This window comes from Pongo abelii, chromosome 1 (genome assembly GCF_028885655.2).
Source record: "Pongo abelii isolate AG06213 chromosome 1, NHGRI_mPonAbe1-v2.0_pri, whole genome shotgun sequence".
Taxonomy (NCBI): Eukaryota; Metazoa; Chordata; class Mammalia; order Primates; family Hominidae; genus Pongo; species Pongo abelii.
The window spans coordinates 147,190,314-147,203,259 of record NC_071985.2 but is presented as its reverse complement, the minus strand read 5'-3'; the positions used below and the strand labels follow the sequence as shown (position 1 = coordinate 147,203,259).

The window sequence follows — 12,946 nt, the reverse complement described above, 5'->3', positions numbered from 1 at the left end:
GTTGCACAACAATGTGAATGTACTTAATACCACTGAACTCTACATTTAAAAACAGTTAAAACGGCAAAATTTTGTTATGTATATCTTGCCAACATTAAAAATAACAAGTAAATATACTCATTATCCCTTAGACCAAACTATCCTACTTCTGGCAATTTGTCCCCTAGATATTCTACAAAATGATATGTATATGGACAGGACATTTGTACTATGTGTAATTAAAAAAACTGAAAAAAAAATGCTCACCAACAGAGGGCAAGATGAATAAATCACAGGATATTCTTAATTGGCATCACTATGATTTTCTGTGTGTGGCAGTAAATAATACAATGACTATTAGTAGATTAGTAGTGTAGAGTTTGATGCTTTAGTCATGCTAAGGTACCAGCAATTTTAAACACCATCAGTGCAGGCGACAACTCAATAAAAAGGCATTTTTTTCCCAACAGGTATTACAAAGAAAAGAAATTTCATAACACTTGGCCACTCAAAAATTTTCTTGACAATCTCCATATTCCTAGAATCTCCAAGGTATTCACAAAGCCTAGCTCATGACTGGCACATAGCAGTCAATCAATTTGTTGAATTTATTGACTTTTTCCCTACAGGCAGACTTTAAGAAAAGCAGGGTCAGAGAAATTGTATTAAGAGGATTTGCCTGGGAAGTCATTCAGTCACATCTAAGTGCCTACATCGAAGTATAAATCTCTCATTAGGTGCAGTGAGGGGATCAAAAAAGGAAAAATAACTTCTTCCAGGCACTCTAGTTAGAAAGAACATATTCTTACATCAAAATCACTCAATATTTACAAAAACATCCATGTAAAACAGAAAACAGAGAATAAAGATTGATTATATGTTGTGACTAGTGAGTGTGAAATAATGAGGGGAATTAGACAGCAGGATTCATTATACTTTGGGAGAATGTAATCTTCATAATTCTCTCCAAATCATTCGAGTGAAGAGCAGGTCTAGTCTAGGCACTTCAGTATTTTGAAGAGAAGTGTTATTTTTTCATATGTCTGAAGTTTCAAGATCACTGGATGGTGAAAATGCTGACCAAGTAGGAACTCATTTCAGGTCACACCCTCTTTACGACGGAAGTTTTTGCTGATTCTAGGGAACCAGAATATAATAGCAGCTGCCACTTCTTAATTCACCAATCCAGGTTCTACAGTTGACCCATTAATTGGAATACATCAGTTGGGAATTCTTTCTCTCATTTAATGATTTTTAACGATTGTTATTTCCATCATATACACCAAACACAGACACATATAGACACCCTGTTCTTCCCTTTATTCTACTAATCATTTCTGGTTAACTTTGATATCATATGGTATACTTCTGTGTTCATTTCTAAATACCTTACCATTCACACTGAGGTCTGGTCATTACCCTATCCTCACATTCAAATTCACCATCAATACATATTCCTTTTCCTGAAACATTTCCTTTTAGCTATTCCACTTTAGAGAACTGAGCAAGTTACTTTAGTTTCATAGGTCTTATAAAGATGTGGATGGACTGGATTAGAAGTTTTCATACTTATCTTGACCCACAGTAAGAAATACATTTTTACATCATGACAAAATTCACACAAACATACATATATTTAACCTTAAAAAGTTCTGTAAAACCATATTTATTCTTACTGATAATGATGTACTGATTTTTTTTAAATTGAGGTAAAATTTATATAACATAAAATTCACTATTTTAGTCATTTAAAATTATACAATTCAGTTGTCTTTAGTAGATTCACAACGTTGTTCAACCACTACCATGGTCGAATTTCAGAGCATTTTTATCACCCAAAAAGAAACTCCATATCTATTAAGCAGTCCCTCCCCAAATTTTTTTTCTATTCTATTTCATTTGCTCTAAAAATAATCCTGAATGAGACTCACTAAATTGGTCTTATGATCCGCTGACCAATGAATCCCAACTCAAAGTTTGAAATAACTGCTTAATAATTACTGAGAGGACCTCTAGTTCTATGAGTCTGTTCTTTTATAGACATTGTTTCTCTCCAAGTGAAATCTAGTTTAGAAGATTCCCACTAAAATTTCCTGAGATGTTGCCTTTTTTGTATTCATGCAAGCATGCACTCAACATTTATTAAGAGCTTAAATGGAAGGAAAATTTAAAAAGTAGTCTCTATCTTCAGAGGGTTCACAATATAATAGAAAAGACAAACATGAAAATAAATGAGTATGAACAAAGAAGGGGAAGTGATAAGTTCTATCTTGTAGTGTGATGAGGGAATGGAATTAAGAAAAGTTTCATGGAGGCTGACTTTAGAAAGAACGTGTAGGTGTCTTATTGTCATTTAGACGTCTGCTCTAGAAATCTTATCCTCAATGTTATTTTCCTACAACGGACTCTGCAAGTTCCAGAAAAACAGCACTATATATGGAAATCTGTTTTCATATTAGCCAAGAAAGAATACAGAAAGGAGGAAAAGGGAGAAAAGAAGGAAACAAAGAAACTAGCATTTATTGAGTAGTTATAATGTATTCAACACATGTATTTTCTTACTTAATCTTCCTGATTAATTTCTCAAAGTATATGCATATTTTAATCCACATTTTGCTCTGAGCAAAAACCTCTCAGTCTTACTCTATTTTGGCTGTGTAGGAACACATATATTTTCCAAGTGAGACAGGGATATGTGTCACACAGTTTGGCACTTAAATGTGAAAATTTTCACTAAACATTTCTTTAATTTGCCAATGACGTATGATCCTTTAGAACTTGAACTTGTTCTTTCTTGAGAAGGGAGCTATGATATATCAAAGTCATTATAATTTGGGAAGGCAATTAATGAGGGTACTTGTAATCCATGTATTGTGGGGATCCAGGAGGAAAGGAAGAATAAACAAGTGGAAAGTGATTTGAAGACTTGGAGAAGACATTGTTTTTTTTTTTTTGAGACAGAGTCTTGCTCTGCCAGGCTGGAGTGCAGTGGCATGATCTTGGCTCACTGCAACCTCTGCCTCCCGGGCTCAGGTGATTCTCCTGCCTCAGCCTCCTGAGTAGCTGGGATTACAGGCATATGCCCCATGCCTGGGGTTTTGCCATGTTGGCCAGGCTGGTCTCAAACTCCTGACCTCAGGTAATACACCCACTTCGGCCTCCCAAAGTGCTGGGATTACAGGTACAAGCCACCATGCCCGGCTGAAAGACATTCTTATTGATGTTCACACAGGGAGAGTTTCCCTCCACGTTAGTCAGAAGGCCAGAAAGGGGAAGTGATTTTTTAAAATCACAGATAAATGGGTCTCTTGTTTTCAAGGGGATAGTCTTCCTTGTGGCACTTTGCTTGGAAGTTATTCCTTGCCCCAATGAAAAGCTGAGGGAAATGAAGAGTTCCTGATCTGCTGAGAGTAGACCACAGGAAACCACCACCTAGAACTAGCAGAGATCTAAATGACATCAGAGCAGCATGTGAAATAAGAAGGCTTAAATGGCATAGGACTGACCATTGTTTGGGATGGTGTAGCCAACAATAGATCCGCGTTAGGCAGAAAATGTGACCAAGGACCACTGCATTTGACCAGGAGGCTGGAGGAGTGGGGTGTGGGTGAGGTTGCAGATGGAGACAGACCTTTCACAGGGAGCAGGAAGACAAAAAGACTGCAGAATATGAGAGTGGATACAAAGCATAAGGAAAATCAAGCTTAGAATATCAGAGGGCATGAGAATAGCAGAAGCAACATAAACATTGCCTCAGAGATAAGGGTAGCAAGTTTTGGATTATAGTAATTAGATAATAAGCAAACATAAGAGAAGTCTGATGGCTTCCAGAGTTACCAGCAACTGAGAAAGATTCACGTAAATCAAAGAAGTGGATAATCCTGGCTGGCAAAAAGAGAACATTTAAAAAAGGAGAGTGAAGATGTAGAATTAGGAAGAAATGTAGATAATTAGTTTTTCAAGTACTTATTATGTATTATACAATGTGCTGCGTGCTTTACTTCTTACTCAACACTTGAAACCACCCAAGAAAGCAGGAGATACCATCTCCATTTTATAAATAAGAAATCTGAGGCTTGGATTTCATGTTTGTGTAGCTGGGCCAGCCCTGTATCAGGTTAGCAAAAAAGAACAGAGGTATGCAAAAGGGACACCTTTTAATAGAGAATTAACAGAAGATTTAAAAAGTTAATATGACATACTAAGATAAAACAAAACAAAATCAAACCAAGCAAACTTACTCTTGGGCCTGGTGCTCCAGGTGGACCCTAGAACACAGCAAATTAAAAAAAATATACATTTATTTAGTAGACATCTTAAACCAGGCAAACATATAAGCATCAATGGTAAACAGATATAAATGAAAACCAACTCACTGGAGGCCCTGGTTGACCTCTTGGTCCTTGAGGACCCTGGAAGAAATGGAGAAAAACACAAGACATATATATTATACTTTTGGTTGGGTATAAGCGAGAGAACTAATATTCAACCTCTGTCATCGCCTTTCATGCCAGGCAAATCATACAATTTAAAATTGTTTTAGTATTCTAAAGTTATATGCTGTGGTACTTAGCAATCATCCATATTCATAAACAAGCTGGATATTTATTTTCCTGTTTATTGATATTATTAGAAACTGAATTTACTCATTTTAATAAACTATTATAAATGTAACATTTTAAAATGTTAGTATTGTCTAAAGATGTTTTTCCTGTTATTTCTAACTACCATCCACCTAATCATCAAATATAGAAACTTCAGTGTTCTTAGACACCTTAATTTCCTTCATCTACCTGTAAACTGGTTACCAACTCCTGTTGAGTTCACCTGAAAATCTCTCCAAAATAATACTTCTCCATTTTTATTGATAATTAAATGAATGAATGATGTTAAAATTAATTAGTATTAATTTAGAAATTAGAAAAGTTAAAAGGTATATAGCAAAATGTCAAAAGTTATGTTGACATTTTTCAAAGCGAAGCAATAGTAACTACTGTTAAAAATGCTCAAAGGCCCTGTATATCTGTTCAAAAGTAACTTAGATGTTCAGCTAAATGTTAAGACTATATTGAGTCTACTCCAATTATGGTTAAAAGAGGGCAAAGCAACACTTATCTTCAGCTAAGTTTTGGATAATGTTGACACCATGCTTGACTTAGAATTAAGCATCTTGTATTGCCAAAGCTGTTAATCCTAAATATACTGTGATAGCTAGAACAAACAATACGTAGTAACTTGAAAAGATCAGAGTACTCCAACACTGTGCCTGCTAGACATGTCTCAGTTTATCTGGTTTATGATTACAAGTTTAAGCAGAGAATGTATAAAACTTGTACAAAATTAAATAAATGAATGATGTTAAAATTAATACCAGTTAATTTTAATACTAGTTAATACTAGTTAAAATTAATACTAGTTAATACTAGTTAATTTTAACATCATCCATTCATTTAATTATCAACCAATGCATATATCCCAGAAGCTGCAGGGTAGCTGACAGAAATGACACATTGGAGATAGCCTTTTAAATATACAGAAGCTCAAAGTGAAATTGGTTATGTCCGCTTCTCCATTTTGGATCAACAATGTAAAAATAATAAATAGTTGCAATAGTCCATTCCACTTAGCAAGTTTTTGACATTTGGAAAATATCACTGATGGTTCAGTACAAAATACATATCTTACCTTTGACTTCAAAAGAGGAATTTATCATAGAAAAATAAGAAACAATTTCTACTGCTGATTTTATAAAGTTCATTTCAGCTTATTATTCAGAACAAGTCAGACCACAAATATGATCAAACAAAATACTTCAAACCCACCAGGATAGGGCAGGGCAACCCCAATGTAACCACATAGAATAGGGAAAGTAGCCAAGTTAAAAAAATATGATTCCAACAATATAACATTTTATTAGTTCTTTTTTATTACTCTAGCTAATACACCATTAAGGTGAAGTGATTCACTGTCTATTCTATATAAAGCTGTTTATAGGCCAGGCACGGTGGCTCACACCTGTAATTCCAGTACTTTGGGAGGTCAAGGCCAGCGGATTGCCTGAGTGCCTGGGCAACACAGTGAAACCCCATCTCTACTAAAATACAAAAAAATTAGCCGGGTATGGTGGTGCGCTCCTGTAGTCCTAGCTACTCAGGAGGCTGAGGCATGAGAATTGCTTGAACCCAGGAGGCAGAGGTTGGAGTGAACCGAGATCACGCCACTGCACTCCAGCCTGGGTGACAGAGTGAGACTATGCCTCCAAAAAATAAAATTAAATAAGTAAAGTAGTTTATAACAACACTATGATTGTCTCTGTTAATTTTCTTTTACTTTCTTTTTTTTTTTTTTTTAGATGTAGTCTCGCTCTGTTTCCCAGGCTGGAGTGCAGTGGTGCGATCTCCGCTCACTGCAATCTCCGCCTCCCAGGTTCAAGTGATTCTCCGGCCTCAGCCTTCCGAGTAGCTGGGACTACAGGCATGCGCCACCACTCCTGGCTAATTTTTTTGTATTTTTAGTAGACCTGGGGTTTCACCATGTTGGCCAGGCTGGTCTCAAACTCCTGGCCTCAAGTGATCCACCTGCGTTGGCCTCCCAAAGTGCTAGGATTACAGGCATGAGCCACTGTGCCTGGCCGTCTATGTTAATTTTCTAAAGGGGAACTAAATTACTCTGAATGGTTATGGTGGTTACTTGGCTATAGTAAAAACACTGCCTATGAACACAAGATTCTCTTTCCACTTTATCCCAGAATTTACATATGATCCTCCAAAAGTAACATATTTTATCAGTATACTTTAAAAATACGTGTAAGTGCATATCCTTAAACTTGAGTATGTTAGTCTTCCTTTTTGTAAATTCTTTTATTTCATTTCCTAATGTCATTTCCTTTATGTCATTTCCCTTATGGAAATGCAATCTTGATTCAGCTTCATGATCTTTATTTTAGGCTGGCTCAGTTGCACAGAGCTTCCTTTTCTCATTTATAAACTGAGAGCTTCCATTGTAGGATGTTTAGCAGCATCCCTAGCTTCTACCCACTAGATGCCACTAACATCTCATTCTTTTCCCCCAATTGTCTCCTAGGGTGGTAGGGGGACAAATGGCTCCTGGTTGAGATTCATTGGTTTGAAAGGAGAATTTAGTAATATTAAATAAGATTAACTAGATAGTAATGTAATTAGAATGGAATGAGTGAGCATCACAAGTCATAGGGTGTGACTGCAAATAAGAACATAAACTTTTCAAGTTGTCATGCAGGTGATAGCTGGGCTACTCTTGATCTAGGTGGAGGATACATACACACACACACACACACACACACACACACACATATTCCTTACCAAGACCTCCTAACCCTCTTTTTCTGAGAGGCACTATAATTTACAGAAAAACACAATCACATAGGAATTGGGAATCTGGGCTCTGGTTTTGTCTTTGTAACTTAATTTGCTATATGGTCTTAAGTGAACTGCTGCACATTTGGACCTCAGATATCTAAATTGTAATATAATAGGTCTAGTGAGGATAATCTCCAAGGTTCACTTTAGAATTATGATTTTCAAGACTTTTATCGATTTTCTTCCTGATGTGTGTTTTTTTAATTTTTAAATTTTCTTTAAAGACAGGAGTCTTGCTATGCTACCCAAGCTGGCTTTGAACTCCTGGGCTCAAGCAATTCTTCTGCCTTAGCATCCCTGAGTAGCTGGCACCACAGGCATGTGCTTCTGCATGACCTACCTCATGTTTTATATCTGGATAAAGAAGGTGTACACAAGCATACAGATTAGGAATTTAAAATTTAAAGTCTGTACAAATGTAATGGTAAGTGTTCTTGAATTTAAAAAGTTTGATATTTTTTAATGAATGATTTATACTATTTATGAATTTTAAAAAGAAATACATACATATATATGCTTTAAATGCTTACTGTGTTAATATTTATGACCTACTTCCCATATCCTAGTTTTTCCTTCTAATGCAGAAACCATCCTTTTCGCTTTCAAATTGGAGGCAAATAAGACAACTGCTAATCAAGAACTGTGAAGACATATTAACTTAGAGATAATATTAGAGAAAATGTCAATGGGATGTTTCAATATTTTACGATTTCATTAAATAGTATATTATAAATATGAAGCAGCTAATCTAAAAATTCATGCTGAGATTGTTCTCTGTTTTTTTTTATTATTTCTATAGCTGTAAGTTATATGATTCCAGTTGTGACATTTTGTCAAAATTATTTTCAGGTCATGCCTGTAATTCCAGGGCTTTGGGAGGCAGAGGCCAGAAGAATCACTTGGGGCCAGGGTTTGAGGCCAGCCTGGGCAACACTGGAAGACACTGTCTCTACCAAAAAAAAAAAAAAAAAAATCATTAAATAAATAAATAAATAAATAAATAAATTAGCCAAGTGCAATGACATGCACCTGTAGTCCCAGCTATTTGAGAGGCTGAGGTGGGAGGATTGCTTGAGCCCAGGAGTTCGAGGCTCCAGTGAGCCATGGCTGCACCACTGCATGCCAGCCTGGGTGACAGAGCAAGAGGGTCAAGAAAGAAAAAAAAATCATTTGCTGATCTCTGACACTAGGATATCATTTCTGCTATAAGTTAAAATTTTACTTAAGTTAAATTTTTACTAACTGTATCCCATTATTTCCAGCAGCCCTCTTTGCATTACTTACTCTAAAATTTACTCAATTGTGTTTTAAGTGTTTCAGGTCTCATAGAAAGTAGGAAATTTTGTAAACTTTCAGGATTTATTTGCCAGTAACACAACAGTTTTGAAGTAGAGGAAGAGTAGAGAATTCTACATGCTATCTGCTAGGTTTCCTTAGGATGCCATAAAACTCTGGCTCTGTTTAGAATATATATATAAAAATAGGGCTGGGTGCGGTGGCTCATGCCTCTAATCCCAGCACTTTGGGAGGCTGAGGCGGGCAGATCATCTGAGGCCAGGAGTTCAAGACTGGCCTGGGCAACATGGTGAAATCTCGTTTCTACAAAAAAAAATAGAAAAAAAATTAGCTGGGTGTGGCGCTGGACGCCTGTAATCCCAGCTACTCAGGAGGCTGAAGCACGTGAATCACTTGAACCAGAAGGTGGAGGTTGCAGTGAGCTGAGATCATGCCACTGCACTCCAGCCGGGGCAACAGAACAAGACTCTGTCTCAAAAAAAAAAAAAAAAAGAAAAAGAAAACACATATGAATCTAGGGACCCATTTTAAAAACAGTCCATAGGCAGGCAGACCAGGAGCAAGTATAGAACAGAAAGAAAAATAACTCTTTCATAAATGGCCATACAGAATCAGCTCTTTCAGTGGTGGAAAGGACCTACTTGGGATCAATACTAGAGTTTACAATGTTAAATTACAGAAGACATGAAGTTTTCTAATCAAGAAACCCAAATTATAATAAAGGAGTTACTTTTCATGTGTTGTATAATGAACTGTAAACTTATTTGCATTTTTTAAAGTCACTGAATCATGCTTTGGTCATTTTTTTGGTTATATTTAGGTATAAAACTTGGTAAGGAGAGCACAGTTTAATAAATTCATAGTTTAATAAATTTTCCTCCATGGAAAATTTTAAAATAAGATTGAGGCCCAGCATGATGGCTCACGCCTGTAATCCCAGAACTTTGGGAGGCCGAGGCAGGCAGATCACGAGGTCAGGAGATCAAGACCATCCTGGCTAACACAGTGAAACCTCGTCTCTACTAAAAATACAAAAAATTAGCTGGGTGTGGTGATGGGCGCCTGTAGTCCCAGCTACTCGGGAGGCTGAGGCAGGAGAATTGCTTGAACTCGGGAGGTGGAGCTTGCAGTGAGCTGAGATTGCGCCACTGCACTTCAGCCTGGGCGACAGAGTGGGACTCCGTCTCAAAAAAAAAAAAAAAAAAAAAATAAGATTGATAAACCAATTTGATAGATTGTTGTGATTCTGATCTTTGTGCAAAGACTTAAGTCTCTTATTTGTCTCAATACAATAGGTCTTAGCTAATAAAATCCATTCCAAAAATGCACCATTTACTAGCATTTTCTGAGAATGACCTCCGCGAATGTATTACATTCTGAAAGACAGTAACCAATTAGGCGTCTTTAGCCAGTCAATTATTTAAACTGCCTCCTTAAAGAAAACAAACTGGTAGAATGTACTGAAAAATTCCCAGTGAAAGTGTAAGAAATGTTACCAAGCTTTTCCATAAAACAAAGGAGAAAAGGTTTAATGGCACATTTTATGGATTATGATAATTGCAGAATGATCTCCAGGAATTAAAAGATTAACTTTATAAAGCTCCTTAAATTATAATGGAATCAAAGGAAAAGAAGTGATTAAAAAGGTATTTAGTATCAGTTATCAGTTACTCAACAATAAAACAGAATAAACTCATAATTGTAATGTGCCAGTTAATTCTTTTTTTTTTTTAACAGCATATTCAGTTGCCTACTCAAAATGCCACTGTGCCTATTTCCCATCTTCCTTGGGTACTGGAAGTTTGCACCTTATTTATGAAGAGAAGCATGATAACCCACAGACTAAAAACTCTAAAAAGCATGTTAATTCAGGAAATGCTACTTTACCAGGCTAGAACTGGAAATAGTGTTTCACTTTTTAATTTTAGGGCATATTATTCATTTATCAACTACTACCTATTACATGGCAAGTTCTGTTCTAGACACTGATAACCTGTGTACCACACAAAGTTCCCTACTCTCATGAAGTTTACATTCTAGTGGAGGGGACAGGAAACAATTGCAATGAGTGCTATTATGAAGAAAACAAAACAAGATGCCGTGAAAGAGAATGACTGGAAATGATGAGACAGAATGGTCTGAGAAGACTTCTTTAAGATGGAATTTGAGCAGAGACCTGAATATTGAGATAAAATTAGTCATTTGAAGAGTATATGAAAGAATTTCCTAGGTTAAAAAAAGGCATATTCCTAAAAATAGAAAGGAGGTTAGTGTAGGTGGCAGGTGGAAAATGATACATCAGGACACTGGAGAGGCAAACAGGGACCAGTTCATGTAGGGCCTTGTAAATCAAGGCAAGGAAGCTTAGATTTTATTCTAAGTGCAAGAAAAAGTCATAGGGAGGTTTTTAAAGAGGAGAATGATATAATTTGATTTATTCTTTAATAATATCACTCTATTTGCCATGTAGAGAATAGATTGTAGTGGGGGAAAAGTGGAAGAAATGACAAGAAACCAGGAGTGCAGGAGGGATATCATGATCACCTGCACAAGGATGCCAGTGAGGAAGAATGAGAGATGGATTGAGAATAGGATTTACAGCTGATGGGAATTAATCTCTAAAGAACTCTTTATGTTCTATGGCTTTGTTAGTTCTTTTGTGGTGGGGGGCTTATTTATTTTTCTTTTATGTAGAATCACACATATTCAGATCTGGAAAGAACTTTATAGGTATCTCTTCTAATTCCCTACTCAGTGCAGGAATACCAGTCCAGTAACTTGGGGAGATGGTCAGTAGGCTTTGGTGAAAGGTAGTTAGTACCTTGCAAAATGATCTTTTTGTGTAGTTTTCATTATTATATTAGACAGCTCATTATTACATGGAGCTGAAATTAGCCTCATTATTCTATTAACTTTGTCACTAAGTATTTATTGTGTTAATTATGTGTCCGGTGCTATAATAGACTGGGGACTAGGTGGTAACAACGATGGTAGGTAGGTACTAGGTGGTATCTAATATATCTCATGCCTTCATGGAGCTCACTTTCTCTCAGGGAGCTGAGCACAGAAACCAAAAGTACAATTCAATAAATAAGTCTTTTAAATTTTATCCTCTAGAGTTACTCATATTGTATCTATCCTCTCTTTTATAAGATACCCTTTCAAATATTTGAAGACAACTATTATGTTCCAACACCTCAATTTTATCTAATTCATTTACCAATAATTCATTAAATATTTATTGAATGCCAACTATAAGAGAGGCACTGCCAGGTGTGAGGGGCACATTAAAACAAAAATCAACAGATAAAATGTCTGTGTCTTCAAGGCTACATTCTAGTGAGGAAAAATATAATAAACAACAACAAAAAACAAATAAACATGTACTATGTCAGTTGGTAGAGACTCAGGTAGAAGGAACATAAGGCGTCTCAGGAAGGTGGGGGCACTGCTATTCACACAGGCTAGTCAGGATAAGAGGACATTTAAGTACAAAACTGAAGAACACGTGCCAGGTATTGTACTAGGTCCTGAGTGCTAGGTATTATGTCCAGGGGTGGGAGTAGGGTGGGGTCAAAACATTAGCATGCCTGCCCCGAGAAATGTTCATTAAATCAAAATGTCAAGATCAGCAGGAGCTCTCTACCATACCTAAAGGGTATGGTAGAGAAATAACAGGTGCAAAAGCCAGGAAGTGCGACGAGAGAAGAAAGACCAAGGAGAGGGATGTAATCAGGCTGCAGAATCTGGTAGAGGCTAACCATCCCAGATATTTCAACTGGTCCTACGAGGACATGGGTTCCCCCAGATCCTTCCCCTTCTCTGAATGTGCTTTAATGTTGTCCATGTTTTCTTTGGGGATAGCATGACTGGTACCACTACCTGCTTTATACTGCATGCCATATTTCTATCACTACAACCTAAGATGGCAGTCCTAATCTATTGCATTTGTAATCCATCACAGAGCCACTCAATTTTTTTTTCATGTGAAATGCTTGTGACATTGCCATAGGTACTGCAGGCTTCCTAATCCTGATGGAAACTGTCCCAGCCACAGTACTTGGAGAGGATACTGGGGAGGCATGCAGAGCCACGCTGATATGGAACATGGGCTAATTCCAAGTCTCTCTGCTTTTCCTTTCCCTCTTTCACTCTTCCTTGGAAATATAGCTTCACTGTGTACACATGCTCTTGCTTCCTGTTACAATAAATCTGCTGAGAAAAGGTGAGGATCACATTTCTACAAATTGAACACATCGATTTAAATATCCTTT

At 36.7% G+C, this 12,946-nt stretch overlaps 1 protein-coding gene across 2 annotated transcripts in view; it reads right to left on the bottom strand.

The window, feature by feature from the left end:
• The window catches only part of COL24A1 (collagen type XXIV alpha 1 chain), a 421,841-nt gene that overhangs the window by 21,544 nt on the left and 387,351 nt on the right, over positions 1-12,946 (bottom strand). For both annotated transcript variants that reach the window (XM_002810653.5, XM_063718582.1), the window contains 2 exons: positions 4,356-4,391; positions 4,221-4,247 (listed from right to left, as the gene is read on the bottom strand). In XM_002810653.5, coding sequence (XP_002810699.3) covers positions 4,221-4,247; positions 4,356-4,391 — 63 coding nt within the window. The remainder of the gene's footprint in view (positions 1-4,220; positions 4,248-4,355; positions 4,392-12,946) is intronic.